The 26,799-nt window shown below is 44.0% G+C and overlaps 1 protein-coding gene across 13 annotated transcripts in view; it reads left to right on the top strand.

Moving 5' to 3' along the window:
• Positions 1 to 26,799, top strand: part of LOC138735582 (uncharacterized) — a 107,226-nt gene that overhangs the window by 943 nt on the left and 79,484 nt on the right. For 10 of the 13 annotated variants that reach the window (XR_011339794.1, XR_011339793.1, XR_011339790.1 and 7 more), the window contains exon 1: positions 6,051 to 6,184. Coding sequence is in view for 1 of the 13 variants with exons in the window: in XM_069883597.1 (XP_069739698.1) it covers positions 13,080 to 14,021 (942 nt within the window). In the remaining 12 variants the exon portion in view is untranslated. Of the gene's footprint in view, positions 1 to 197; positions 335 to 6,050; positions 6,185 to 12,660; positions 16,237 to 26,799 lie in introns of those variants that run through there. The other 3 variants (XR_011339797.1, XR_011339798.1, XM_069883597.1) reach the window with 2 other exon arrangements.

Genomic DNA, 26,799 nt, shown 5'->3' with positions numbered 1-26,799 from the left:
TCACACTTCTTATCAATCCTTTGTCTCCTGCATGTCTCTCACTATGACCATGAAAAGATAGGTTTAAAAAAACATATTCAGCAGCTCCTTCTGTCCTTGACTGCTAGTAAACTCTCTGTCCGTTCTGGCTTCCCTGTTTATGATTAATCATCACATTTTAACTTAAGTCTTTTTAACCTAAATTCTCTATATAACAGAAAGGACTTGTTAGCAAGATGGAGGGCGCGGAGTTCTCCTTGCTGATGTGTTGGAGGCCTCGGGTCTCATGGAGCGGAGATTGTTCCAGGCAGTGGGGAGGAGAGCCCAGGACAGGGCCAGAAAGAAACTGAACAAGGTACAGAATGTCCGCTCAGGCCTAACGGGGGCGGGGCGGGGAGGGGGGCAGGTGAATTGGACCGTTGGGGAGTGTCTGGGGTAAAATTATTCCTGGAGAAATAGTCTAAAAATCGTGGGGTTGATGAACGTCGAGGGCACGAATCCTGTGAGTTTTCCCCGAGTTGGATCCCCAAAGTGCTGGGCACCAACACATTGGGAGGTGGGGAGGCCCCCGGGCACAAACCCCGAATGGTCCTGGTGAAGCCCCTGAGTCACCAAATTGGGGGGGGGGGGCGATGGAACTCGAGGGGTGTAAAGCATTTCTCTACTCTGATATAGCGCAGCGCTTTAAAAATGCAGAAGAGAATTTGATCCAGTCAAAAGACTTAAAACAGAAGGGATCCAAGTGGGCACCCAGCCACTCTGAAAGTGGGGGAGGGGGGCCGGGTGGATACCTAGGAAAGGCACAGCAATTTGCCAAGCAACTGCCAGCGCTCGGGGGGTGGGGTGGGGTGGGGGGGGGAATAAAAACGGGGATTGATTTGTCAACGTAAACAACTGCTGCAAAATTTAAGGTATTTTGGTGTAAATATTGGGTTTATGAAAATGTATTGGAAATGGATCTGGGAAAACACTGGAGTGAGGGTGGAGGAGGAAGATGAAAGGGAGAGGTGTAGACTAAATAGATCAAGCAGTGGAGGGAAATGGCGATGGCATGGGATATGTGATCACTAGAGGAGGAAGGAATAAGAGAAGGGATCATGGGGAGGGGTTGGGGTTGGTTGTTGTCTTCTTTGCTCTTTTTTTAAAGTTTTTTCAGGGATTCATTGTGGAACCAATGGACTGGTCCAAATGGTCAAGGATAAAACACTAGATAGGTTTGGGTGGGGAGAGATGAGGGTACTGGGGCAGTGCAACCAAGGGTGAAATCACTGGGGTGATGACCAACTGTATTTAATACATTAGTTTTAACAAAAAATGGTTTAAAAATGTGGTGAAGTGGAAGAGTCTTGGTGCACAAGAAAATTGGGAGTGGATATAGCTTTCCTTTAGGAAACACATTTAATCGAATGTGAACACCAAAAACTGAAGAGAGGATGGGTGAGCCAGGTAATAGCATCCTCCTTTAATTCTAAGGCAAGGGGTGGTGGGGGGGGGGGAGGTGGTGATGATTTTGGTCAGAAAAAACATTCTGGTCAGGGTGGAAAGTGTAGTCAAGGATATAGCAGGAAGATTTGTCTTGAAACACTGCTAGATATATTCAGAATCCTGGACCTTATTGAACATGTATTCCCCTAATTGGGATGATGAGAAATGTATACAAGATATTGTTCTGAAATTGGCAGAGGGAAGAGAAAACATCCAAGTAGAGTGGATTTCAATTTTTGTTTGGATTCAGTCTTGAAGAAGTCATCAAGAAGGGTAACCAAGGTCAGGATGGAGGCAACACCATCCAAGGGAAAGTGATTATTCCTTTTATTCAAAACAGCATGACTCCTACACCAGGATAGATTTGTTCATAGTATCAGCCCAAATAGAGGATAGGGTCATGGAGAGTGAATACACGGCGAGACTTTTGTCAGACCATTCCCCCTTGTCATTGACAATTGCAATGCCAGATAAACAGGAGATGGCGTATAGATGGGGTCTTAAGGAGTTTTGTAGCTTTGTTAGAACACAGATAGATGTGTTCTGTGAGGCCAACAGTAACTCAACTGTGGACAAATTCCTTCTTTGGAACACTTCAGACATACTTGAGAGGTCAAATAATTGGTTATACAAAAGTAGTTAAAAGAGAATATTTAATGGAGATAAAGGAATTGGAATAGGAGAAGGCTATATTAAGATTGAGGCAGAAATATTATGAGCTGGGGGAACAAGCTGGGGGAATAGAGTGATCTCCTGGCAGCTGAGGCCAGAGCAGGCCTCAACGATTAATGTAGTTCAGACAGGGGACAACAGGATCTCATTTAAGCCAAAGGAGATAAATGAAACCTTCAGACACTTTTATGAAAAATGTACAAGTCGGAATCATTTGGGAACCCTAAGAAAATAGATGAGTTAACAAATTTAGGTCAGGAAGATCAGAAGAGATTAAATGCTCCCTTCACAGAAGAAGAAATAGAAAAAGCATTGAAATTGTTACAAGTTGGTAAGTCTCTGTGGGAAGATGGGTTCCCCCCACCCCCCCCCCCCCGAGTTTTACAGGGATTTCAAAGATCGCCTGATGCCTGTCTTTATGGAGGTGGTGGATCAAGCAGTTGAAACCCATATACTCCCAGAAACTTTTTCAACAGCAATTATTACGGTTATTCTTAAAAAAGATAGGGACCCTCTGAAACTGTCCTCTTATAGTCCTCTTTCAATGCTGAATATGGACTATAAGATATTTGAGAAGGCTCTGGCAAATAGATTGCCAAAGCATTTGCTGAAGCTAACAAATGTAGACTATGTGGGCTTTGAACAAAAAAGACAGGCTGCTGAGTATCATACATCTGGCACAGTTAAGGGATGACCCAAGTGTAGCTGTGGCCCTGAATGTGGAGAAGGCGTTTGATAGGCTAGAGTGGGACTTCCTTTTTGGAGAAATTGGGGCTCAGACCAACTTTTAAATAAATTGGATTAGTGCGCTGTGGGCAAATATCTCTAGCCTTCCTACTATCAAGATCTAATGGACATGGGTGTCCATTGTCTCCAGCTCTATTCATTTTGGCTATAGAACTGCTGACTGAAGCCATACGACAGGATCCAGACATTAAGGGGTTCAGAGTGGGCTGGGAAGAACATAAAATCAGCCAATTTGCGGATGATGTGCTGATATATCTGACAGATCAGCAAGTTCATTGATCAAGCTTTACTCTACCCTGAAGGAATATGGGAAAGCCTCTATGGGACAAGAGTGAAATTATGCCACTTACAAAAGGGGACCATAGTCATTTTAAAGAAAACAGTCAGTTGAAGTGGCCACAAAAGGGGATCAAGTACCTGGGAGTCAGGGTGGAAATTGTATCAAGATGAATGTGTTGCCAAGGCTTCAGTACCTCTTCCAGACTTTGCCTATGGCATTGCCCTGGAGATACTTCCAGAATATTAATTCACAGAAGGAGGTATACCATCCTGGGCACAAATTGATCTGCACGCGATAGGTGATAAGACAGTAGAAGACTATTTATAAATAGGACTCTAAACTGTTATCTGATGACAAAGACACTCCCTTAATAAAACATATTCTTTATGTGTGAAACAAGATTAATCAATGCATTGGACTTAAAGTGGGGCTGTCTTCAAAAACACCCCTGACTCAGAATGCCTTAATATCATGAACAATAGATAACAAGATTCTGAACACCTGGTGCCAGAAAGGGATCAGGTATATTGAGGATTGTTATGAGTGGGGGAAGTTCATATAATTTGAACAGCTTAAAAATAAATATGATTTGTCAAACAGGACATTCTTATGTTATCTTCAGTTAAGGTCTTTTTTTAAGGGACAAATTAGGTCCAGCTATGGTCCTTCTGGAGTGCAATGGCGTGAAGGCCTTGATTTGAAAGGGGAACATGCCCAAGTTTATTGCAGTAATGTATTTCTTACTCCAAGCAGAAAGTCCAAAGCTGAGTCTTCATAAATCTAGGCAAAGGTGGGAGTCAGACTTGGGTGTAAGAATTGATGGAAGGTGCTGGTCAGACCTCTGTCGTGACAGCATGACCACAATTATTAACCCTCAATACAGGCTGGTGCAGCATAATTTTCTACACCAGTTATACTATACGCCACAAAATTGAACAAGGCTAAGCCAGAAATTTCAGATCAATGTTTTAGGTGTGGCAGAGAGATGGCAACCTTTGTGCACTCAACCTGGTCATTCTCAAAGGTGAGGCCCTTTTGGGGTAGAGCTAGGCCAAGTCCTAGAATAAATCATGGGTAAAGAATTTCCACAGAAATATCATGGACATAAGACATGATGAAGGTGTCCAAATTTCAAATCCAATTTGTGTTGATTGCTTTGGCGGTGGCCAGGAAGTGCCTAGTGGTTTCTGGGAAGTCGGACTCTCATCTAGACATTGCATGCTGGAATGCGGAAATACAGAGCTGTGTTCCCCTGGAGAAAATTACCTATACCTTGAGAAAATATAACACCTTCCTTAAAATTTGGCAACCGTACCCGCGTTATGTAGGTGCAAATATATAGTGTGGTTCCTTGTGCTTCGTTGCTCTGTCCGTTCCTGTCTACCCTCTCCTGGGGTGGGGGTAGGGGGGGTGGAATCCATCCATCTTAAATTTAAAGACCTGGAGGCCAGCGGTGAGGTCCCGATAAATCCTATGATTTCTGTCTTTTGAGTTTGTTCTTACTTTTTCATAAGTTTTCTTGTATGTGATTGTTATGTTTTTTTTTGGTCCTTGTGTCTCTAATATGTTTGGAAGGTAAAGGGACACTAAAATGCTACAGGATTAGGGGATGAGGACTAATTTATTGTGGCAATTTCTCTTTTAAGGGTAATTGTCTATTTAATTTTGCCTCTGGATATATTAATTGGGATAAGGGAGGGAGGGAAATTAGACTTCACGGTAAAGTTTATATATAATTGGAAAATGTACTTTTATTATTATGGATTGTTGACACTGTTTGAATTTGAAAAATTATAAATAAAATATTAAAAAAACACAAAAGGCCCAATATCATCCAGTAATGATAACTTGATTGATGGGAATCCCACTCACCAGCTGAGACATTAATCACTTTAAACACTGGAGCACTGCAACTGCATATGTACCATCCATAGCTCCTCCCAAACTTATGTTCTTTGAAACCAAAAAGAAGAGCATTGGAGCACCACCACTACAAGTCACACATCCACTTGACTTGGAAGTTTATCATCAATCTTCATCATTACTGTCTCCAAATCTTTCCTATCAACACTGAGAATAGCATCAGTGGAAGAGAGATGGCTCACCAAGATAGGAAGCTGTCAATGACCGTGCCAGATCATGATGTGCAATGGCCACATACTGCAAAATTCAATATGTCATCAAATGAATGTTTTTCTTTGAAATTTCTCTATAAAATACATTGGTTATAGATACACTTCAGATATTGGAGTGCATGCTTAAAATATCAAAACGTACTCTGAAAAGATGAGCTAGTTAAACAGCAAATGAGACAACCAGAATGGTGTATGACTTTAGCTGGATCATTATGCCTCTGATCACATGACAGGAAAGATGTGACAGCAAGAGAGAAGGTGCAAAGATGAACAAAAGTATTACTAAAGTTGGAGCATTATTATGAGAAAATAAGAAACCATTAGGCTGAGGTAGTTTTAAATTGAAATTGAACTGAGGTGGACAAAGTTATGAAATACCAAGTCATGGTGAAGTTGATAACTCACAGTTATAAATTTATTTCAATTTGGAGGAGACAGAACCCTGTACATTTTTTAAAACTCGCTGAACTGACTGGAAAGTGGGAGTAAACAAATGGACATAATCAGCTGAAGGAGCTGGTAATTTCTGTGATTCATGACTGCAGAACTACTTTAGTCAAATAAAAGGAAATTGTTTATATTTAAAAAATGGTTAAATAGAATAAGGTTTTGATAAATTAATAGAATTTAAAAATGCTGAATTTGAAATTAATATCAACTTCGAAAAAACAGTTTCAGCCAGCCCCAGTAATGATAGAAACCTAATACTCTGAGTGATGCCACAATGGGTGACCTTTAGCCTTTGACCTCCTTGGTTGAAGTGCTGGTGAATTAATGTGCTCTCAGGGTACAATAAAACAAATACATTCTCAATCTTCAGGCTACAAGTGTTAAAATGTTGCCCTAAGGGCTACAGCTGACAAGAAGTGTGGTAAAATGCCTCAAGGTAATCTTTTCAAACGGGATGATAAATCCTCTCCATCTCTGCAAATACAAAGGGGAATATTTTTTCATTTATTATCCTTGGATGGATGCAATTTAAGATTTGTAAAATATAATTATGCAGTTTTGATTTAATGTTTTAAATGGATCAGATGCAGCTGGTAACTTTTCAGAAAACAATATTCATCTTCCAATTAGACCCTATTTGATTTGGTCTTAACACTTGCCTGTGATGGTCATGTTATCTCTTTTGAATGCTGAAACTGTTTTTCCATGTCAGTTTTAATTACTGCTCTAGTTGTTCCTGGTAATTATAACCATGTGTAACAGATTATTTTAATATAAGCAGCAAGCAGAGTTTAAACAAAGCTTTTATTACGACTTATTTTTCTTAGATTCGTGAATAACAGTTACATAGTCTGAGGTGTCTATTTTTAATCCACCATCCACTTAATAGTTTGTTTAAAATGAACAAGAAGTTGCTTGATCTTTACCATTGAAAGCATCACTTTTATAAGTGACCAGTGCAATTGATCCGGTCCTTGGATGCTGTTTGCCTGGAGTTTACTCCACTTTTGTATGACAGCTTGACTTTCACTCAGTTTCCTCTCAAAGATGTGTTGGAAAGTTAAATAGTCACTGTAATTTAACCCTTAGTGTAAGTTAATGGCAAAAAGAATCAAAGGGACTTGGTGGGCATGCAAGGGGAACAAGTTATAGGAGTAAAAGGAAAATAGAGGGGTGGGAGTAAACCTGATGGGATTGCCCTCCTGGGATCCAGCAATTTCCTTCGGTGTCATGAAAAGTACAGGATAAACATGTAGCTTGTTTTCTTTGGTCTTGGCTCAGTGGTGCCATTCTTGAGTCTCAAAGTTGTGGATTCAAGTACTGGTCCAAAGGCAAACGTGCACACCTAGACTAACAGTGCAGTTCTATCTATGTTAAGATAAGCATCTTTCTTTCTTCTTTCTTCTCTTTGGCTTGGCTTCGCGGACAAAGATTTATGGAGGGGGTAAAAGTCCATGTCAGCTGCAGGCTCGATTGTGGCTGACAAGTCCGATGCGGGACAGGCAGACACGGTTGCAGCGGTTGCAGGGGAAAATTGGTTGGTTGGGATTGGGTGTTGGGTTTTTCCTCTTTTGTCTTTTGTCAGTGAGGTGGGCTCTGCGGTCTTCTTCAAAGGAGGTTGCTGCCCGCCGAACTGTGAGGCGCCAAGATGCACGGTTTGAGGCGAGATCAGCCCACTGGCGGTGGTCAATGTGGCAGGCACCAAGAGATTTCTTTAGGCAGTCCTTGTACCTCTTCTTTGGTGCACCTCTGTCACGGTGGCCAGTGGAGAGCTCGCCATATAACACGATCTTGGGAAGGCGATGGTCCTCCATTCTGGAGACGTGACCCACCCAGCGCAGCTGGATCTTCAGCAGCGTGGACTCGATGCTGTCGGCCTCTGCCATCTCGAGTACTTCGATGTTAGGGATGAAGTCGCTCCAATGAATTTTGTGGATGGAGCGGAGACAACGCTGGTGGAAGCGTTCTAGGAGCCGTAGGTGATGCCGGTAGAGGACCCATGATTCGGAGCCGAACAGGAGTGTGGATATAACAATGGCTCTGTATATGCTAATCTTTGTGAGGTTTTTCAGTTGGTTGTTTTTCCAGACTCTTTTGTGTAGTCTTCCAAAGGCGCTATTTGCCTTGGAGAGTCTGTTGTCTATCTCATTGTCGATCCTTGCATCTGATGAAATGGTGCAGCCGAGATAGGTAAACTGGTTGACCCTTTTGAGTTTTGTGTGCCCGATGGAGATGTGGGGGGGCTGGTAGTCATGGTGGGGAGCTGGCTGATGGAGGACCTCCGTTTTCTTCAGGCTGACTTCCAGGCCAAACATTTTGGCAGTTTCCGCAAAACAGGACGTCAAGTGCTGAAGAGCTGGCTCTGAATGGGGAACTAAAGCGGCATCGTCTGCAAAGAGTAGTTCACGGACACGTTTCTCTTGTGTCTTGGTGTGAGCTTGCAGGCGCCTCAGATTGAAGAGTCTGCCATCCGTGCGGTACCGGATGTAAACAGCGTCTTCATTGTTGAGGTCTTTCATGGCTTGGTTCAGCATCATGCTGAAGAAGATTGAAAAGAAGGTTGGTGCGAGAACACAGCCTTGCTTCACGCCATTGTTAATGGAGAAGGGTTCAGAGAGCTCATTGCTGTATCTGACCCGACCTTGTTGGTTTTCGTGCAGTTGGATAATCATGTTGAGGAACTTTGGGGGGCATCCGATGCGCTCTAGTATTTGCCAAAGCCCTTTCCTGCTCACGGTGTCGAAGGCTTTGGTGAGGTCAACAAAGGTGATGTAGAGTCCTTTGTTTTGTTCCCTGCACTTTTCTTGGAGCTGTCTGAGGGCAAAGACCATGTCAGTAGTTCCTCTGTTTGCGCGAAAGCCACACTGTGATTCTGGGAGAATATTCTCGGCGACACTAGGTATTATTCTATTTAGGAGAATCCTAGCGAAGATTTTGCCTGCAATGGAGAGCAGCGTGATTCCCCTGTAGTTTGAGCAGTCTGATTTCTCGCCTTTGTTTTTGTACAGGGTGATGATGATGGCTTCACGAAGGTCCTGAGGCAGTTTTCCTTGGTCCCAACAAAGCTTGAAAAACTCATGCAGTTTGACATGCAGAGTTTTGCCGCCAGCCTTCCAGACCTCTGGGGGGGATTCCATCTATACCTGCTGCTTTGCCACTTTTCAGTTGTTCGATTGCCTTATATGTCTCATCCAGGGTGAGAACCTCATCCAGCTCTAGCCTTAGGGGCTGTTGAGGGAGCTGGAGCAGGGCGGAATCTTGGACTGAGCGGTTGGCACTGAAAAGAGATTGGAAGTGTTCTGACCATCGGTTGAGGATGGAGATCTTGTCGCTGAGGAGGACTTTGCCGTCTGAGCTGCGCAGCGGGCTTTGGACTTGGAGTGAGGGGCCGTACACAGCCTTTAGAGCCTCGTAGAAACCCCTGAAGTCGCCAATGTCCGCGCTGAGTTGGGTTCGCTTGGCGAGGCTAGTCCACCACTCATTTTGGATCTCTCGGAATTTAAATTGACATTGGTGACTACTCAATGTATTCACATTGCTGCAAAAGAGACTTTCATTGTGTTCTTTCTGACATGAAAAACACTATCCTGTTGCTGGGTTGGAAGTGCGCACAAGAGGGATCAGATAAAACACAATTAGTTTTCCATTTCTGACGATATGTGACCATCGATTAAAAAAAATCATGTTGAGCAAAGAGGATGTGAATCTGATATTTGGTCTGTTCTCAACTAACTGACATCTGTGAAAACATCAGCAGTAACAACACTATATTTAACAATGTCTTGTAGCTGTGGCAGGCACGCAGTGAGCAAAAGAACCACACAGAGTCAAAAGTGAATTGAACCAACTAACTTTTATAGAACTCTTGCACGCGTTCAAATCGCTCAGAACCCAATGATGCTTATGACTCCCGGAGCCTTTATGACAACAGCTGCTAGGCTGTGGGTTTGGCCTGCACCAGGAGTTCTCAGTCAGATCTGCCGCAGACTTGCCCGCGGCCCAGTGAGCCAGTTTGTCTGTTGCACGGGTGAGCTTCCACATAACCGCCCCACCCAGAACCAGTGTTAGGAGGTGTGAAGTCCATAGCCAACACCTCTTTAGTCTCTTTGAGTGGCTGACCTCACAAGTGTGGGGGTGGCACAGTCACAAGATGTTCCGCGTCTAGGTGTGCCGGCTTGAGGCGGTCATGGCCGCTCACATCGAGGACCATAGTTCCATTCTGATGCATCACCTTGTATGGGCCCTCTTACTGCTGGAGCGAAGTCTAATACATTCCACTGTGGACAAAGACTTAATTGCAGTCCCAGAGATCCTTAGGGACAAAGGAAGGTGTCGGGCCATGACACAAGGTTGGGACAGGGGCTAGTTTTCCTATCTTATCTCGGAGTCTTGTGAGCACTGCCGCGAGTGTCTCCTCTGTGCTGTGGCCACTGGCACAAACTTGCATGGAACCGCCAGTGGGCCGCTGTATATTAACTCTGCCGAAGACATGACTAAGTCTTTGGGAACCATGCGGATGCCAAGAAGCACCAATGGGAGCTCATCCAGACCTCGGAGGTGTGCCATCAGGACCAACTTCAGGTGCTGGTGGAAAGGCTCTACTAGGTCGTTGGACTGGATGGTAGGCCATGTGTGGTGCAGCTGTGTCCCAAGTTGCTGTGCCAGTGCCGACCAAAGGCTGGATGTGAACTGCGACTCCCCCGAACCAGTCTGAGGTGATGTTGGCAGGTAGGCAAAAACATGCAATCCAGCTTGTAATGAGGGCTCTGGTGCAGGACTCCGTGGACTTGTCGGCAAGTGGTACAGCTTCTGGCCACCTGGTGAACCTGTCAACCATGGAGAAGAGGTACCCTGCCCCCTGGGAAACCAGCAGCAGGCTGACAATGACCACATGAACCTGCTCAAATGTATGTCTCGACTGGAAGGGTTGAAGAGGGGCCTACAAATGCCTTTGGACTTTGGAGATCTGACAGTGTATGCATGTCCTGGCCAATGGACAGTGACTAAAATGCAATGCCACCAAGTGGATGAAATGATGGGCAGGGGTTGGCCAGTGGACACATCACAGAGGATCTTGCTGCTTGTTGGACCAATGGGGATGACCTCAAATTGCAGGTTTGAGACTGCGGTGCGGTAGGCTTATATTTTTTCATCCAGCTACTGTGCCTCGGCAAGCACCATGTAGTCCACCCCTGGGGACAGGGAATACACCCAGTGGATGGAGGTGTGAGACAGTGCATCAGCAACAACGTTTTTCCCAGAGATGTGTTTGACAATGGTGGTATATGCTGAGATATATGACTAATGCAAAGGTGAGAGGTTTGTGGTCTGTGAAGTCCGTGAACTTCCGCCCCTCCAAGAAATATTGAAAGTGCCGGATGGCGATGTAGAGAGCCAGCAGCTCCCTGTCGAAGGTGCTGTAATTTAGCTCCGGGGATCGCAGGCGTCAGCTGAAGAACGCGAGTGGTTTTCACTGATCCTCAATTAGTTGTTCCAGCACGCTGCCACTGCTGAGTTGGAAGCATCAACCGTGAGGGCTGTGGGCACATCCGCCCGCAGGTGTACCAGGAGGGTGGCGTTTGCAAGGGCATCCTTGGCCTTGCTGGACATCAGGCTGAACAGGAGTCGGATGATTCAGGCTGCTGACAGTAGGAATCAGTGGTAAAAGTTGATCATGCCCATAAACTCTTGTAAGCCTGGAAAACTGGCATATGGCCTCGACTTTTGCCGGCAAAGGATCTGCTCCATGCCAATCATTGCAGTGCCCAAGGAAATCAATGGCCAACAGCCCAAATTGCATTCTTTCATAGGCTGCTTTGGAGTTTTTCTTCACAACCCAAGAAGATACTTTTATTACTGGAGTATTCATTTACTCAAAAGGCAGGCTGCGGTCAACCTTCAAAGCAGATACATGATCAATGCAACTCTTTCACCTCAAGGCATTCATAGCTACCAATCATCTTTTAGGAGATGTATTGTCCCAAAGATTGTTTTTGTAGGATAACTAACATAGTTCTTCACTCATCTGAACATGACAGCCAACTTTGCTCAAACAAAATGCACACAAGTATATGGATATTGGTTCTTTTCCACATTTCTGTGAGCACCACTGGATCTCATCATTTATAGTTTAATCCACAATCTAGATATCAGGCAAACAGACCCTTGCTTAGAAGAATCTTTGGTGAATCACCAAAGGGAAATTCAGGGTCAGCTGAAGGCTACAGAAAAGATGATAACAAAATGCCTGCCCTCAGCTCCCAGGACCCAACAGAAGACAACACCTTGTGGAATGCCCTTTTCTGGATTTGATGTCAGTAAAGAGCTTATATAATAAGGCAGAAAGTATCAGGGTTTGTGGACTAACCTTTCACATTTCATTCATTATCATTTTCATTCAATAGATAATATTTTTAACCACTTTTTATATCACGGTGGCCATGGCAGCAGTTGAGGAAAGGGGCTCAGAGCTGGGGGACCCACACAGGGTGAGGATGACGCGATCAGGGAACCGCATGGCTGCAGGCAGCTGGAGACAGGCTCATGAGAACCAGGTATTGAAGCTGGGATTTAAGAGAGTGCTGAGGACAAGAAGGGCTCCCAAAGGGCCTTGAGCACTGAAGGCTTCTTGATTGTGTCAGAGGTTTAGATCTGGAGCTTGAGTTGATGATGGATTGAGGATTAGTGTTCGGTTGCAGAAGCTATGGAAGTGCTGCAGGCAAATTCAGTATCTCTGAAGAAAGTCTCATTTTATTTTATTTTTTGTACTTACAAAGGGTGCTGAGCAACACTAATGGCGACTTTGTCTGCCTTATGGTAGGCAGAATACAATTTCATGTAATATTACGTTCTGTACTATTAAATAAAGGACACTGTTTGATCTGCATTGTATATTTTTTACTTCAACCACAGTTACTACAGAATTTTCTGATTTATTTCTGACTACTACAACTCTGAAAACTGTCCAAGGGACGCCTACTCTGAAGAAGTTCGCCTTTGGTTCTGTAGGAAGTCCTGTGGGATTCTCTCACACTTCTCCCAGTCTGTAACCCCTGCTGCTCTCAAACTCTACGACCATGTACTCACCCAGACTTAATTCCACACTCACCGTTGCCCACCTCTCTACTTGCCTCCGCTGCCATCTTGTCCCTCTTGGTTTCCAGCTCCTGTTCCAGGCCTCCCAGTTTGGCCCTCACAAGAACCTCAGGTACCTACACAACATTGACTACTGCTCTCTCCGCTCCTCCTGATGTCTCCTATGTACCACCCACGCCTTGATGCAGAGATATCAGTGACAACTTACCCTCTCACTGCCACAACTCAGGACCTCGATGGTCAAGGGCTGCAGTGGACCACTCCTGTACTACATCTGTCGCCAGATCCACATATTCAAGCAATGGCTCTACACATACCTGGCATCCATCAAGAACCATAAGCTTACCTCTCGATACTGCAGCCTCTGCAACCTTCCATGTGGATCCCCATCTCGGCCCCAGCCACCTGCCCTCCAGAGCTTCCTATGCCACGGCCGCCAACCCCAGCCCTGGCTTCGACAGCCGACTCACTGGAGCTCCCAATGCCATAGCCGCCGACTCGAGCCTGGGCCCTGGCCACCGACTCACTGGAGCTCCCCACACCACGTTTGCCAACTCAAGCCCAGGCCCCAGCTGCCCACCGGATGGAGCTCCCAAAACCACAGCCCCAGACTGGAATATGACACTGACACCCATGGTGCTCCCAACACTCTGGCTCCCGCCGCAGATTTGATGGTACTTCTGACGCCATGGCCACGAATCTCTTTCCCGGCCTTAGCTGCCGACATAATGCTAGAGCCTCCTGATTTGCTCCCAATACAGACTCCTGCTGGAGTCCTAACCTCGCTGCTGGATCCCATTTACTTATCCCACTTACAACCCTTTCCCTATCCTCCTGCACCTCTCCCGACCCCCTCCTCTCCCCCAACCCTCAGACCTCATCTCTTCCCCCCTTTCTCTAGTATCCTCCTTCCCTCTTCCCCTCGTTCTGGTTACCCCCTTCTCCCCCACCTCCTCCCCCACTCCCACCTATCCTCTAAGCTCCACTGCCTCCTCCTCTGCCCTCCCCAACCCCTGTCCCCTGCCAACCCTCTCCTCCTTTCAACTTCACCCTTCTATCTCCATTCTCAGACCTCCCCATCCCTCCTCTCCCCCCCAACACCCTCCACACCCTACACCGATCCCCACCCTAACCCCTGCTTGATTTTTACCATCCACTCTGGCCTTCCCCTGTCTTAGACAGAGCATTTGCTCCTCAGTAGAGGCCTCACCTTTGTTCCCCTCTGCCCACTCCTCAATGAGTTCCGCGCACACCACGATACCAAACTCTTCCATCACTTCCGGGCTCACTTCCATGTCCATGATTCTCCACCCCCTCCCCCACCCCAGATCCTTTCTCCCACTTCAAGCCTTCTTACTCTTCCTGGACACCCCATCCTGACCAGCTCTGGACCTTTTTATTTCCAACTGTCACCAAGACATCAACTGTCTCAACATTACCAGCCTCCTTTCATACTCCAGCCTCACATCCTCAGAACGCTCTGCCCTTCACTCTCTCCACAACAATCCCAACCTCACCATCAAACACACAAACAAGGGTGATGCAGTTGTGGTTTGGCACACTGACCTCTACCTTGCCAAGGCCAGATGACAGCTCTCAGACACCTCCTCCTATTGTCCCCTTCCACAGGACCCCACCATCACACATCAAGGCCACTGTCTCCAACACCATCTCCAACCTCGTCACTTCTGGTCATCTCCCCTCTATGCCCACTAACCTTATTCTCTCCCTTCCCTGCACTGCTCACTTCTACCTTCTACCCAAGATACACAAACCCATTGTTTCTGCCTGGTCCTCTCCTCCAAATTAGTTTAATCTTACCTTGTCTCTATCTTTTCTCCCCGGTCCAATCCCTCCCCACCTACATCCATTACACCTCACACACCCTCCTTCTCCTCATTGACTTAGAATTCCTGAACGGGACTGCCTCATCTTCATATTGGATGGTCAATCCCTTTATACCTCTATTCCCCCACACACAAGGTCTGAAAGCACTTTGCTTCTTCCTGGTCCAGTCACCCTCTACCACCACTCTCCTCCATCTGGCAGAACTTGTCCTCACTCTAAACAACTTAAACTCATCTCATTTCCCCCAAATGAAAGGAGTAGCCATGGGTACTCGCATGGGCCCCAGCTATACCTGCCTGTTTGTGGGATTTGTGGAGCAATCCATGCTGCAAGCCTAAACAGGAAAGATCCCCTCAACTCTTCCTCTGGAATATTGACGACTACATTGGGGCTGCCTCATGCACCTGTGATAAGCTTGTCAACTTTATCCACTTCGCAGACAACTTCCACCCTGTTCTCAAACTCACCTGGTCCATCTCTGACAACACTCCCCTTCCTGGATTTCTCTGTTTCCATCCACCCACATATTCTACAAACTCTCCAACTCTCACAACTACCTGGACTATATCTCCTCACACCTTGTCCCCTGCAAGGATTCCATCCCCTTCTCTTAATTTCTCCTATGCCACATCTGTTCCCAAGATGAGGTCTTCCAGTCCGGATCTTCTGAAATGTCTGCCTTCCACAGATGTGACTTCCCCTCCACCACCATCAACTCAGCTCTCACCCACACCTCCTCCATTTCCTGCTCATCTATCCTGGTGCCCTCAGCTCCCAGATGCAACAAACATAGAATCACCCTCATCCTCACCTACCACCCCACCAGCCTCCACATCTAACACATTATCCGTTGAAATTTATGGCACTTACTACAGGATCCCACCACCAGACACATTTTCCCTCTCCTCCCCTCTGAGCCTTCTGCAGGGACCGTTCCCTCCATGATTCTCTTGTGCACTCATCCCTCCCCACCCATCGCACTCTTGGTACCTTCCCCTGTGCCTGCAGAAGGTGCAACACTTGCGCCACGCCTCCTCCTTCACCATGGTCTGAGGTCCCAAACATGCCTTTCAAGTGAAGCAGCATTTCACTTGTACATCCAGAGGACTTGTTTACCGCATCTGGTGCACACTTTGTGGCCTTCTCTACATTGGAAAGACCAGTTGCAGACTGGAAGATCACTTCACCAGCACCTCCACTCCATTCACAACCACAGCAACTTCCCAGTGGCCAACCATTTCAATTCTGGGACACACTCCTGCACTCAAATGTCTGTCCATGGCCTTATGTACTATTCCACCCTGACCACCTGCAAATTGGAGGAACCATCTGGGGACCCTCCAGCCAGATGGCATTAACATTGGCTTAACTGCTTTCCACTAAACCTGGTTGACTTTTCTTTTCCCTTCCCCCTTTTTCAGTTTTTCCAGTTCCTCCATTCACCCTGCCATCCCTCCTACCCCTCATTGCTGCTGTCCCACTCCCTCTTTTCTCCACCTATCATCTCCTGCCTTTGCTAAGCACCCCCCCCCCCCCCCCATTCTTGTTTGGATACTTGCTGGCATTTTTTTCAAACCTTAATAAAGGGTTGAAGCCCGAAACATCGGTTATCTATCGTTATGTTTGCTACATAAGGACACTGTTTGACCTGCTGAGCTCCTCCAGCGTTGTGTGTTTTTTTTTACTTCAACCTTGGTGTCTACAGAATTCTTTGATTTATTTTTGAATTATATATTTTTCACATTTCAACAAAAGAGATAAAAAGTTTATATGGGCATTGGATTTACCTTCACAAGACAGGTACTCCCAGCTCTCCCCTTCAGATACATCTCTTAGCCATGCACTGAACTAGATGTCACTGATTGCTTAATTGTCCTTGTTCTGATCCAGACTACTATGTGAAAGTTTCTTGAAGTATTTGAGTCCATTCTCATCAGGCTGAACACATAATAACTGTTAACATAACATAACATAACAATTACAGCACGGAAACAGGCCATTAGGCCCTTCTAGTCCGCACCGAACCAAACACCCCTTTCTAATCCCACCTCCCTGCACAATGTCCATAACCCTCCATCTTTTTCTCATCCATATACCTGTCCAACCTTTTCTTAAATAATACAATTGACTCCGCCGCCACTATTTCTCCCGGAAGATCATTCCACACAGCTACCACTCTCTGAGTAAAGAAGTTCCCCCTCATGTTACCTCTAAACCTCTGCCCCTTAATTCTTAACTCATGTCCTCTTGTTTTAAACTTTCCTCCTCTTAACGGAAATAGTCTATCCACATCCATTCTGTCTATCCCTTTCATAATCTTAAATACTTCTATCAAATCCCCTCTCAACCTTCTACGCTCCAAAGAATAAAGACCCAATCTGTCCAATCTCTCCCCATACTCCAGATACTTAAACCCAGGCAACATTCTGGTAAACCTTCTCTGCACTCTCTCCACTCTGTTTATATCCTTCCTATAATTAGGCGACCAGAACTGCACACAGAACTCCAAATTAGGCCGCACCAACGTCTTATACAATCTCAACATCACCTCCCAACTCCTATATTCCATGCAATGATTGATAAAGGCCAGCATACTAAAAGCCTTCTTCACCACCCTATTCACGTGAGTTTCTACCTTCAGGGAACGATGTACCGTCACTCCTAAATCTTTCTGCTCTTCTGTATTTCTCAATGCTCTCCCATTTACCACATATGTCCTATTCTGATTCTTCTTACCAAAATGAAGCACCTCACACTTATCAGCATTAAATTCCATCTGCCATTTTTCAGCCCACTTTTCTAAGCAGCCCAAATCCCTCTGCAATCCTTGAAAACCTTCTTCATTATCCACTATTCCACCTATCTTAGTATCGTCTGCATATTTACTAATCCAATTCACCACCCCATCATCTAGATAATACAATTAATATGATCATTGGGTTTTTAGGCAAACTGTTTCCTCCTGTGGTAATTAAAAAGGTCTACATATGGACTGTTTGAACCATGTATGGTATCTAGGAGAAGCCGAAAGGGAGGCGACAAAGGAGGTACAGGAACATTGATTGTTCCTGTACAAAGGAGGTACAGGAACCCTATCTTGAACAGAAGAAAATTTAAAGAACAGAAGGAAGCGAAGGAACAGAGGAGGGCAAATTTACATAATATGACATTGGCTTGCGTGGCTGTGGAAACAAACCTTCAGCATTCTACTAAAAAGGCATCCCCTATCAAAAAGGGGGAGGAGGTTCCATTCTTCTGCAAATATCCCTAGCATTCAGAATGTTCACTCTTGACAAATTGTCATGAATCATTTTTAAAATTTAACACAAAATGTTGAAATTAACTAAAATACCCAAGAACATCTTCCTGCAGAGCAATTGTACTCTTCTCATCATCTTGATGTTGCTGTTGTTGACATCTCCTCTCTCTGTTAGTGCCCAGAGGATCAAAGCTTCCACCAAGGCTTCAAGGTTCCTTTTATTATCACGTGTCAAAATGTAATGTAGATGATAGGCCAACATTAGTCTGTTGGTTTGCGGAGGAGCTAGTGGAGTTGTTCAAGTGAACCGGTACGGACTTGAAGGGCCGACATGGCCTGTTTCCGTGCTGTAAACGGTTATATGGTTATATACCCCAATTGGTCTTCTAACATTGTGAAAACCAGAAGAGCAGGTTCGTTAATGATCTGTGATGTAATGGCATGTAAACATCTCAATGATTTAGTGCCAGGCTGAACAATCATGGACAAATCCAGTCTTTTTAGGATAATCAATATTTCAGCTCATTGACTGCGCAGAATCATTTACAGGTGGAGGCAGTGACTTCAGATTTAAAGTAATGCAACTTTTCAATTTCTGCATTTCTATTAAAAAAATGTATGACTGACAGATAAGACGGTTGGGCACACTAACACAAGCATACATTTATGATCAGAGGGAATAAAATAGATTTCATTCATGCACATCTTGGATTGGGTGAAGGAAATCTACACGTGGCCACACTCCTGTTTAAAGATCTGCCTTTAATGAGTCTGGGGTTTAATTATGGAGAACTTATTAAAAATGCACATTACATTAAAGCAACCCAGAGGTGGGATAATAAGGATGTGTCTTCCCTGCCCCATACCATTTTAATTGAATTCCCACTGGCTGTGGAGGAGTCCTAAGAAGGGATTTTAGTTCCTAACAGAAGACCAAAAGTTCTCATTCGTGAAAACATTAATAACCTGAAAGTAGCAGCTGATGCAAAATATATCGTTCCTTTTCTGTCTCTAAGATCTGAACTGATGCCTGAAATTTCCATTAGTGTCCTAGGAGCCAATCTACTGATGAGCATGTGAGACATGGTCTCTGATAACTGACCAGGTTTCAATATAGCCATAAAAACAAATGTAATGGCAGCTTCCCCTTTGATCGAGCTGCAAGTTTGGCATCACACATTTCCCTCCTGCCCTCAACAAACAGAATTGCAGTTTATCTTCCTTCTCTTGTCTGGTGTTTGATTCAGCTTTTTGACATAGTTTTGAGTGTGATAAAAAGTTATGTTCTGAAATACATGCTATAGTTATCAAAGTGTTACATTTAAAGTGGGGTTTTAGGTGCAAAAGTAGGCTCGATAGAATTACACATTATAGTTGGGTAATATTTTAGATGAGAAAATGAAAAATTCCAATCTTCCTGCACATTAACATGAATGCAATGCAAGTCATCCAAACACAAAGCTGCAATGCATTTCAAGTTGTTAGATGTTAATAGTTTCCAGCTAAGGACCCTATTTATGACTGTATTATGAATAGAATATAAAATCACAATAATATTCCAAACACAAGATTAATCATTCTCGAAGTTACTTCTGTGCCAAAGAAATCTTTTCGTGCAACTTGATGGATGACAGAACTTGATGGATGACAGCAGAGGTCACTGGCTTCATTTATGAATAGATGTGATGTTCTAATGGAAAAATATTAGGTTATGTCATGTGCTTCTATTGTTTGGTCTTTCTCTCAATGTACCACACAAGATCCATCTGTCTTAGCTTTCCACCAACCACGATACAAAATGGTAACTTGAATACCTTGAGGCATCTCACGGGACAGGACATAAAAAGGCATGCTCAACTGATGCTGCCTAGCATGCAGAACTATTACTATAATTTTCATAACTCTATCAGTGCAAGCAAAATACTTGAGAAAGCAACAGTTTTCTCACTGATGGACACACTGGTCTGTAGAAGCATCTCTCTGTTCAAGGAGAATAGCCAACTGTTCACTTAGAACAGTTACCTTGCTGAAGATTAGACAAATCTTGAAACATTTTTGGTTAGGTTTTACCAAATACAAATATACCAGGCAAAAGTAGAATGCTCAATCCAAAATTACACAATCTTGATCAATGACACAATTACCTTGACTATATATAAGGGAATGGGCTTGCTGAATCTAATAAGTTTGGACAGACCATAATCTTGAAATTAGTGATATACTCTTCTTAAAATATCTGCTTGTTCACTCATTGCACTGGAAATAGTGCAAAGGAGTTTCACCTTATTGCTTGGAGAGATATTAGATCAACTGGGCTGACCCTAGAGCAAAAGAGGCTGAGGAATGTTCTGACAGATGAATTGCATAGATAGAGCAGGTCGCCAGAGTTTTCCAGGGAGGGCTATCAAAAATAAGAGAGCAAATGAGAGAGGAAGGCATTTTAAAAGGTATCCCTGGTGAAAGTTTATTTTATACCAACAGAGTGATTGATATCTGGAACTTGCTGTCTCTTGAATGGGCATGACAGGAGAATATGGACTTAATGCAGGCAAATGGGATTAGTGTAGAACTGTACATAGTGCTCCAAGTTGACTTAATCAGTGTTTTGTAAACCTGCAATGTAATGTCCCAACTCTTATATTCTAAGCCCCTCCCAGTAAGGCAAGTATTTCATCTGCCTTCTTTACTATCTGTATTGCTCTTTATTTCCTACAAATATTCTGTCTGTATTGTTACATACCAGACCAGCAGCAATAAAAATTCACCAAGACAATAGTATCTTCAAAACACTAATTTTTATTAATAACTATTAATAGCATAACACTTCTTACTTAACTCTAAATCTAACTCCAACTTAACCCCACTATACGCAAATGTATAAATGTGTGTGCGTTACAGTTTAGGCACAGTTGTAAAAAGAATCCATTTTTAAAGTTCAGTCAGTTTTGTGTTGAAATGCAGATTCTTTAAGTTGTTGCTCAAAGTAATTATGGAGTAGGTGTGAGCCATCAGACTTCTCAAAACTCACAAATTTCTTGTTGAGTTGTTTTCAGATAGTTGTTTCTTCATACGAATAATTTACTTCTCTTGCATGGAGGTTTCAGAACTTATGTTTTCTTCCATGATTATTTCACAAACCCCAGCAAGGGTTACATGAAGTGGCCATGTAAAAATGGACACAGTGAAACTGTTCTCTTTTCAAAGAAACAGATGAAGTCAGAAGCTTTTCCTTACCACTGATTTTGTGCATCTCCCATGATAAAGAGAATACAACATGAACAGTACCTCTGACCGGAGGCTACTGCATTTCTGACCTCAGATGTTTCTTGGTACAATATTAAAATACAGCTTTTTCTGGAGTGTTGAAATCACATGACATGACCTCATTGCTGTCTTTGAAGTTTCTTCAACCCACTTCAAAAGAATGAATCATGAGCAATGGACTCTGGCCTGTCTTCTGGGCATTGAAGTAAGAATTTGCTTGTTTGAATAGATGCCATCTCTCAGCAAACACTATTGTCTTAGTTTCAATGAAGAATCACTTCAGTTTTTATGGCTATTTACACAGCTTCAGCCAACAATGGTTTAGCAGACATTTCGATTTTCAAAATGGTTACTAGGTGTAAGGGTCTGTGGTGTCTGTGTCCGTGTTCACCCACAAAATCCCTTTACTAAGAAATATATATTTTTCTTTCTTCTTTGGCTTGGCTTCGCGGACGAAGATTTATGGAGGGGGTAAAAAGTCCACGTCAGCTGCAGGCTCGTTTGTGGCTGACAAGTCCGAAGCGGGACAGGCAGACACGATTGCAGCGGTTGCAAGGGAAAATTGGTTGGTTGGGGTTGGGTGTTGGGTTTTTCCTCCTTTGCCTTTTGTCAGTGAGGTGGGCTCTGCGGTCTTCTTCAAAGGAGGTTGCTGCCCGCCAAACTGTGAGGCGCCAAGATGCACGGTTTGAGGCGTTATCAGCCCACTGGCGGTGGTCAATGTGGCAGGCACCAAGAGATTTCTTTAGGCAGTCCTTGTACCTTTTCTTTGGTGCACCTCTGTCACGGTGGCCAGTGGAGAGCTCGCCATATAACAGGATCTTGGGAAGGCGATGGTCCTCCATTCTGGAGACGTGACCCACCCAGCGCAGCTGGATCTTCAGTAGCGTGGATTCGATGCTGTCGGCCTCTGCCATCTCGAGTACTTCGATGTTAGGGATGAAGTCGCTCCAATGAATGTTGAGGATGGAACGGAGACAACGCTGGTGGAAGCGTTCTAGGAGCCGTAGGTGATGCCGGTAGATGACCCATGATTCGGAGCCGAACAGGAGTGTGGGTATGACAACGGCTCTGTATACGCTTATCTTTGTGAGGTTTTTCAGTTGGTTGTTTTTCCAGACTCTTTTGTGTAGTCTTCCAAAGGCGCTATTTGCCTTGGCGAGTCTGTTGTCTATCTCATTGTCGATCCTTGCATCTGATGAAATGGTGCAGCCGAGATAGGTAAACTGGTTGACCGTTTTGAGTTTTGTGTGCCCGATGGAGATGTGGGGGGGCTGGTAGTCATGGTGGGGAGCTGGCTGATGGAGGACCTCAGTTTTCTTCAGGCTGACTTCCAGGCCAAACATTTTGGCAGTTTCCGCAAAGCAGGACGTCAGGCGCTGAAGAGCTGGCTCTGAATGGGCAACTAAAGCGGCATCATCTGCAAAGAGTAGTTCACGGACAAGTTTCTCTTGTGTCTTGGTGTGAGCTTGCAGGCGCCTCAGATTGAAGAGACTGCCATCCGTGCGGTACCGGATGTAAACAGCGTCTTCATTGTTGGGGTCTTTCATGGCTTGGTTCAGCATCATGCTGAAGAAAATTGAAAAGAGGGTTGGTGCGAGAACACAGCCTTGCTTCACGCCATTGTTAATGGAGAAGGGTTCAGAGAGCTCATTGCTGTATCTGACCCGACCTTGTTGGTTTTCGTGCAGTTGGATAATCATGTTGAGGAACTTTGGGGGACATCCGATGCGCTCTAGTATTTGCCAAAGCCCTTTCCTGCTCACGGTGTCGAAGGCTTTGGTGAGGTCAACAAAGGTGATGTAGAGTCCTTTGTTTTGTTCTCTGCACTTTTCTTGGAGCTGTCTGAGGGCAAAGACCATGTCAGTGGTTCCTCTGTTTGCGCGAAAGCCGCACTGTGATTCTGGGAGAAGAAATATATATACCTAAAAATTAATAACACAATTCCATCACAGTACGACGGCATTTAATTAATACAACAGTTTCTCGCACATATTGATTGGATTTGAAACTTTTTTTATGTATCACACATTTCACAACATGGTCTTTCCCTGCATCGCCCTCTAAAATGTCTATTTAATTGCAAACATGGACCTTACCATACAACATCCTCCAGTGGATAACTGCATTGAGGCTGAGACTATCTCCTACCCTCCACCAAATCTTGTCAGTTATCTCATTTGCCCAATTTTTCTGAATGGAGGTGTGAAATTTGTCATAAAATTTCACTTTGATCTAATTCAAGTGAAATTTTTTGGCAAATTTCACACCTCCATTCAGAAAAATTGGACAAATGAGATAACTGTCTAGATTTGGTGGAGGGTAGGAGATAGTCTTGCATTTCATCCTGCTTTTAACTATCATGCTTTCTTCCACTTCTTGCCTCATATTAAAAGCCTCATTTTTTTACTAAGCAAGATACAGACAAAACTATTGGTGTTGCTTTACTAGTGTTTCTGAATTAAGCGACTTGCCTGTTTCATGATTTCCATCTCAACTAATTCTGTCCACTGAATTCAGTTTCTTTCTATTCTCTCTTACAGCCTCAGTGTAAATCATCCCAACAATTCTCCTCTTTCCTTGACATCTCATGTAACCTTGCTTTAATTGATTCATTCATTGATCAGACCACTTCTAATTACCTCCATCTGTTGTTCATTCCATAATCTCTTCACACATATCTTCCTTTTCTGTCTGGCCCTTAATGGAATTACATCTTCCCAAAACCATGATGCTCCACCAAACAATTTATAGCTCACCTTCCACATGTACACTGATCATCTTCTCCATCAGTGAGGTTCAATAATCCATTGCCCCACCTCTCTTAACTATGCCACTGCTTCTAAATTGTCTGACTACTTGCCTTGCATCTACTCCTGGATAAAAATTTGCTCTAACTACAGGGATGGCCAAAACAATGGCCTTCCATCCCCAATTCAAACTCCATCCTCTTACCTAGAAGGGCTCAGGCCTGAATGTTAGTTATATATCTTTACCTCCTATAGACACTGCATGAAATAAAAATGGTGGCATTGCCGGTACTGTTGTAACTGCGGTGCTTCCATTTGTGTGGAGCGGAGACACAGTGCTCCCCTGTGGGGCCCAACCGCCTAGTCCAACTGCCATCGGCTCAGTACAGGCTTTAAATGGCCAGTTAAAGGAGCTGACGATGGTTTGTTAACTTGGCCTGTGACATCACAGGCACCAGACTTCACTCCATCGAGGACATCGACATGAGGCAGTATCTTAAAAAAGCAGCCTCTATCCTCAAAGATCCCACCACCCAGGCCATGCCCTCCTCACTGCTACCATCGGGAAAAAGGTACCAGAGCCTAAAGATGAGCACTCAATGGCACAAGGACAGTTTCTTCCCCACTGCCATTAGATGCCTGAATAATCAATGAACCAAACACACTGCCTGACTTTTCATGAACTGTTATTTTTATAGTAATGTTGTAAGATGGTTATAATATGAATGTTTGATGTATGAAGCTCCTGCAAACATGGAATTTCATGACAGTACATTCTGATTATTTTAAAATCCTGCTACCACAGGGTCAGCACTTTTCACCAATTCCTCAGAATTATGAGATCATTGTTTTATATAATCTCAGCTCATCATAAAAGCATGCCTGTCTTACATTATTTGAAACAAAAAAAAAACAAAATTAACTTAAAGAAGAACAAAAATCATTGTTAACTTCCTCTTAGGGGAATTTGGGTTAAGCCTGCATAATTCCTTTCATTTTCACCTGAATAGCACGTCCCATAGAACTGAAAAACCACATTTTACTTCTCTTACATATAATTGATGAGCTCCTGCTGATCATTATCCTTTATGTGAACTCAATGGCTGTGGTGGTTCTTGGACCACATTTCCTCCCCCAGCCAACAATATTATTGTCCATAACAGAAGAGTTATTCACGCTGAAAGTTGTTTCTTCTGAATATAATTTATGTATTGTGGTTTTTATCCACAACTGGTCAGCTGGCATTTATACTTGCCTTCCTTTGTTTCTATATTATCAAAGAGGCATCCAGCCATAGATCAGTAATCTTAGTCTTACTGCATTGCTGTTGCATTACTCTGTCTCAAAACACTGTCTGACTTTCTATCAATTGATTCCTATTTGGCTGAGTAATGCATTTTTTTACACAATGATAATTGTTAGTTTATTCTGGCAGTGATATAAAACGATCTGAAACGGTGGCTTGGTTTTAGTTATGAAGCTTGACTCATTGCCTGAGCATTGCAATCTGTTCCTGTCATGTAGTCAATGTCACTTACTTGAGTTTTCACTAAAATTGCATACGGTCTGGTACAAACCAGACTCCGATGGTGTGATTTCATTGTGTGGAATGGAGCAGATTAAATAGTTTGTGGCTCATTATAAAGGTTTTAAATGAACATGTCAAACACCATTTACAACGGTTATGTCAGTTACATTTAATTAACAGTGTTGTATTTGATATCAACTTTCATTACCGTAGAGAAATAATGCTTCAGGTTTAACATTTCTGCTCTGCAGCTATTTAAATGCTAATGAGGGGCCACACAGCAACTGCCACCTATTTTAGCTACGTCTTTGTTATATTAACATGTTCTTTTGAGAGTGTGGAGAGGGTGGGGAGGGGAGGGGTGGGGGTTGGGGGTGTGAAGGGAAGACACTGCAATTGCTTTTCATTGTATTTCCATTTTAGAGTTTTATTAATCTTGTGAACAACTGGAAAAATAACTTTTCCCATGTATTGATTAATCCTATCCTTCAAAAATCTGCATAATTGCAATTCAATATTTGTTACGCTCAAAGTGGAAATAAATCTTGAAACTTTTCTTTCCCCCTGCACTTGTCCAGAACTCAATACACCTGACATTTGCCAGTTCTGATGAGATGTCATTGATTTGAAAAGTTAGTTTTGTTATTCGCTTCTTTGATTGTGCCTGACCTACTCAGGAAGTCTTTTTCTTTGGCTTGGCTTCGCGGACGAAGATTTATGGAGGGGGTAAAAAGTCCACGTCAGCTGCAGGCTCGTTTGTGGCTGACAAGTCCGATGCGGGACAGGCAGACACGATTGCAGCGGTTGCAAGGGAAAATTGGTTGGTTGGGGTTGGGTGTTGGGTTTTTCCTCCTTTGCCTTTTGTCAGTGAGGTGGGCTCTGCGGTCTTCTTCAAAGGAGGTTGCTGCCCGCCAAACTGTGAGGCGCCAAGATGCACGGTTTGAGGCGTTATCAGCCCACTGGCGGTGGTCAATGTGGCAGGCACCAAGAGATTTCTTTAGGCAGTCCTTGTACCTTTTCTTTGGTGCACCTCTGTCACGCTGGATGGGTCACGTCTCCAGAATGGAGGACCATCGCCTTCCCAAGATCGTGTTATATGGCGAGCTCTCCACTCAGGAAGTGTAGCTAGTCTAAAACAGCAATGGAAACAGAAGCTCTTATCACATTTTAAATGTTGCTGAATTAACACTTAAAGAGGCACACACTGCAGGCTTCAGCCATTTTGTCCTTTTTTGTCTCTTATGTGCACAGAATGGGCTGAAAAGTTTCCCTCAGCACTGTATCTTTAAATAATTATTTCCAATATGTTT

The sequence above is a fragment of the Narcine bancroftii genome, chromosome 6, assembly GCF_036971445.1.
Source record: "Narcine bancroftii isolate sNarBan1 chromosome 6, sNarBan1.hap1, whole genome shotgun sequence".
Lineage (NCBI taxonomy): Eukaryota > Metazoa > Chordata > Chondrichthyes > Torpediniformes > Narcinidae > Narcine > Narcine bancroftii.
This window is presented reverse-complemented; position numbering and strand designations above follow the sequence as displayed.